The sequence below is a fragment of the Chelon labrosus genome (genome assembly GCF_963514085.1).
Source record: "Chelon labrosus genome assembly, chromosome: 13".
Taxonomy (NCBI): Eukaryota; Metazoa; Chordata; class Actinopteri; order Mugiliformes; family Mugilidae; genus Chelon; species Chelon labrosus.
Genome location: NC_140346.1, coordinates 25,038,871 through 25,043,267, shown reverse-complemented (window position 1 = coordinate 25,043,267; position 4,397 = coordinate 25,038,871). Strand labels below are relative to the sequence as shown.

The 4,397-nt window shown below is 40.3% G+C and overlaps 1 protein-coding gene across 3 annotated transcripts; it reads left to right on the top strand.

Moving 5' to 3' along the window:
• Window positions 1-1,407: 1,407 nt before the first annotated feature.
• Window positions 1,408-4,375, top strand: ttc36 (tetratricopeptide repeat domain 36). 3 transcript variants are annotated; one of them, XM_084558059.1, is made up of 4 exons: window positions 1,408-2,134; window positions 2,349-2,537; window positions 3,463-3,740; window positions 4,281-4,375. In XM_084558059.1, exons 1-3 carry the CDS (start codon window positions 1,927-1,929, stop codon window positions 3,729-3,731), a joined length of 666 nt encoding a protein of 221 aa, XP_084414185.1. In that variant the 5' UTR covers window positions 1,408-1,926; the 3' UTR covers window positions 3,732-3,740; window positions 4,281-4,375. The 3 variants fall into 3 exon arrangements, with proteins under 3 accessions (XP_084414185.1, XP_084414184.1, XP_084414186.1); XM_084558060.1 differs by lacking the exon at window positions 4,281-4,375 and having other exon boundaries at window positions 1,521-1,540; window positions 2,018-2,134; window positions 3,463-3,799; XM_084558058.1 differs by lacking the exon at window positions 4,281-4,375 and having other exon boundaries at window positions 3,463-3,799.
• Window positions 4,376-4,397: the final 22 nt, after the last annotated feature.

Below are 4,397 nucleotides of genomic sequence, written 5' to 3'. Positions count from 1 at the left end.
CCATTTGTCTGCATCAAGCTACTGCTCGCCCTAAAAAGTAGACAGCAAGTGCAATATTCGAAATACTACTATGATAAGTAAAATGTGACGACAATAACAAAAGTACTAAATGCAAACAAATGGCTACAGCACTGGCATTATATTAAATAACTGAATTGTCATTACAGTAGCACACTGTCGGTTTTATGGAAAATATTCATTTAAAAGTTAACGCACACTAGGAATAAGGATATTAAAGGATAATGGCAGACATTGAGGCATCCATAACTATCAATAATGAATTGACGGATGATGTGGAGGCCAGAACACACAGCGAGAAAATAATAAAACAGTTATTTTAGATTTCCATGCATATTTTGCAATAAAAATCTAAAGTTTATCACAGGTCATGACTGTGTTTTCCCTGGTAGTACACTATGTGAGGGTCTGACTAATGCCTGAAGCCACGCTACTCCATTAAATAGGAGGACCCTTAAACAGTTGGAAACGACAGTTTTCTAGTCTGCTTAACAATAAGCCGAACGTCTTAAGATTGTGCGAGCAATATTTAAAGTGAATTAAACTATGCACAGTTGATAAACGGTAAATATAATCTTCTAAAAGTTTGCAGGCCATACCTCCGCCATTTTAGTGCTATCTGACTGTTGCTATGGTTACTCACTTCGAGGCTGACTAGTGCAGCGCATTAATTTAGAATGGTGAACTGGCAGTTTGACTGGAACTACTTACTAATTGGACACACTGCAGCCAATCAGAATCGAGACCGTTTAGTCAAATAGGCCTGTTTTCTTTTCTACAATCTACGGGGTTTCATCAAGTAAGGGTGAAAATATTTACCTTAAATTATTTAATTAAACCAAGTTACTTAAATTCCACCACTGGTCTGCCTTGTTTGGTTGCAATTCAAGCTAGCACTAGCTGTTAGCCTCGTTGCTAATCATAGCCTGGCTGCAAATAGCAATGGCTAAATAGTGGCTGTCCCTGTCTTAGTTTTTCTTAGACTTAGACTTAGATAAACTTTATTGATCCACAAGGGAAATTGCTTGGTTACAGTAGCTTAGTTGTCATAAAAAACACACTCTTAAGAACCTCAGATAAAAAGAAAAGATTAAGTTAAATAAAATAGAAATAAAAAATAAGTAGAATAAGATCTAGTAACATAAAATAGAAATAGTATAAGCCAAAATGTACAAATTATCATATTAGAATATGAACAAATGTACAAGAAATGGAAGAATATAAATATAAATTATATATACAGGGTAAGGTGTAAGGTGCAGTAGTATCCATTAACATTAATAACAATGAGTTATCTGTCACAGAAAGGTGAGTTTTCACAGATGAATGTGTGGTTTAATTAAATTCCAACTAGTAGGAAGACACACTTACTAGTCCAGCTTCTGGAATGAGTGAAATCCACCAAAAATGAAAATTTACCCGTATTGTTAGCAAAGTCGTTTACTGAATAAACATTAAAGAGTGCCCATGAAGGTGTTAGCAGCAGTTTCCGCGTTGCTGTCAAGTACCTCACAGAATATAGGTAATTTCCAGTTGTCTTTCCCTCTTTATAAACTTGTTTGTGTTGCACTACTGCTTTAGCTTCTCTAATAGCTTTGTTTTCATCATTTTTGACAAGTTATGATACATTTATTTGTTCAGAGGTGCAAAATAAGCAGCAAACAATTTTCTTTCTTTTTACCATTTTATGTTCTTTAGTCTTTAATAGTTTAAAGTCCTAGAGTTTTGGACAACGTGCTGAAACAATGATCATCAGACTGTCTTCAAGAAGACTATTACAACAAGAGCTGTGCAGCATGTAGTATTTACTGGCCTGCATTTTTGAGTTAACCAAATACAGATGTGCTCTGCAGGAAAAGCTCAAAGTCCACATCTGCATCCACCCCCTTCTCTGATTGGCCAGTGCAAATGGCAGAAGTCAGGGGCGGAAGAATTCTCCACCCCGCTGTAATTTACGCTCCGTCTGATTTTGCCATATTTTTCGCTGCTTACTTCACAGACGCCGGTGCGATGGCCTCGGCACATGACAGAGCCGTTCTCCAGGCTATATTCAACCCCACCACCCCGTTTGGAGACGTTCCTGGCCTCAACCAAGAGGAGGAATTAATTGATGATGGTGAGCGTGAGCTTCTGACTTGATGTGTCTCCGCATATCACGTCACAGCATATTGAATTCATTTGAACGCGTTCCATTCCTGGGCTGAAAAAAAAAAAAAACATGACATTGTAATCCAAACTGAGTTCTTGGTGACATTTCTGTGTTTTCCTTGCCACGGTACCTGTCAATTGAGTTTGAGTGCTTTTTCAACCTGTTTATCTCCTCCTACCAGACAGTGGCTTTGACACAGAGTTGCTGAAGCAAGTGAAAGAGTTGGAGATGCGGGGTGTCTCAGCGGCAGAGGCTGGGGATTTGCAAGCTGCACTTCAACTGTTCAGCCAGGCAATCCAGATCCTGCCTCAGCGAGCCTCAGCCTATAACAACCGGGCACAGGCCCTGCGGCTGCAGGGGGACACAGCAGGTACATGCAGCAAATTCAATAATAACCCTTTCAAGAGACACCCCGGTGTTCCAAAATATCACACTGCAGAGTCTGATTGCAGCATGACACATATCAGAGCTTTGTCTATCTGATGCACTTTATCAGCAGTGTTACTGTATAAGCTCTGAGTTAGCCTAGTGTTTGTTCCTTTTACCGTCTGCCTGTCACAGTGGTGTTGATTTTGAGGACAATGAATCACAGGGATTCTGCTGAAGTCACACCTGAATCCTCTCAAAACATTAGAATTTCTTGCGTGCGTCCTTGCAATTGCTTCTACAGAAATGAGCATGAGAAAATGGATTTTCCCCAAAGCAATAAAATAAGCAAGTGTCTCCAGGATTTCATAGACACAGCGTAGCTTCCCTTGAGCTTTTAACGTACATTATCATACATTAAGGCAAACGCTTATGTTTCAGCCGTTCCGAATTGTATTTCTTGGATCATGCGACGTCTTTTGGAGCATGTGACTGTCGCTGTGGTGTTTTTTTACATTCACTCTGCCAATCGCACCAGTCACAGTGAAATTGGAGTTTCCTTTTGAGAGGTGGAGCTTTTTAAAGTCGTCTGAAACCTGCAGCTGTCAACTAACGAGATATTCTATTAAATGCCAACAAGACACCCACGTGTTTATTTTGTATGGTTTAAAAGTATGGCTGCAAAGAGATTACTGTTGCATTTGAAATTCCTGTTTTTTTCTGCATGAATATTATTATATTATATTCAGTTTATTGTACAAAGGCTAGTGTTTTTTGTTTTCTTTGTTTTGAATGAAAGTAATTCAAAGCAAATTCAGCTGCTCAGAATCAATAATGCATTCGGCTGAGTTTCAGTCCAAACTGAGTTGTTTGTAGAACATAATGAACTGACAAATTCTAAATCGTGCGTTTGTGCTCCTCTCTCTCAGGAGCCCTGGAGGATCTGGACCGAGCCATTGCTCTGAGCGGCGGCGCTGGACGGACTGCCAGCCAGGCGCTGGTGCAGAGAGGCCTTTTACTTAGATTAAAATGCCAGAATGATAAAGCAAAGGCGGATTTTGAGAAGGCAGCTGCGCTTGGAAGCGAATTTGCTCGACAGCAGGCCGTGGCTCTTAATCCTTATGCCGCCCTCTGCAACAGAATGCTGTCGGAGGTGATCAACAAGCTACGCAACCCAGAGGTGTCTGAGACGCAGTAGATGTTGACAGTATGTACACCTGTTACTGTTATGAAGCCCGGGGTCAATAAAGTTGCCTTTTTATATTTATTGTCCTTTTGGTTCCACTGATTGTGCAACAAAAATCCACCAGCAAGTCACGTTTATTATGCAGGAGACAGAGATTTCATCAGAAAGCATGCACCGCTGTGTTTAATCAAATGTGACATATGGAGACATGTGCTATCATGTTCACCATTCAAATACCACACTAGTTTTTTAGTAAGGTCCTTCAGCTTTTATCCAGTAGATGTCAGTCTTGTTCATTCAAATAAAATAATGTGGACCAAACAACACAGCTCAGTAGGCCAAACTCACTACAGGTTATGAGGACATAATATTCAAGTTAAATGTTTCTCTCAAACACTGCACAAGTAAATCCGTAAGTGATTTTGCCTAGATACGAGAAAAAGTTTCCGATGTCATAAGGAAATACAGGATTGATAAATCATGTCAAAACAGTAGTTCATGCCAGAAATACAGTATCTGTGTACAGAGCTTTATCTGAATCCCCTTCTGCTTCTTATACAGCGGCTCTACATGCGGCCGGGGGTTTTATCCTCTCCTCAGCTTTGTGGCTGCTGCACACACATCTCGTGTCATCGGTGTTTCTAAACACGGCATCGCTCGTGCTGCGGTCCGCCCGCT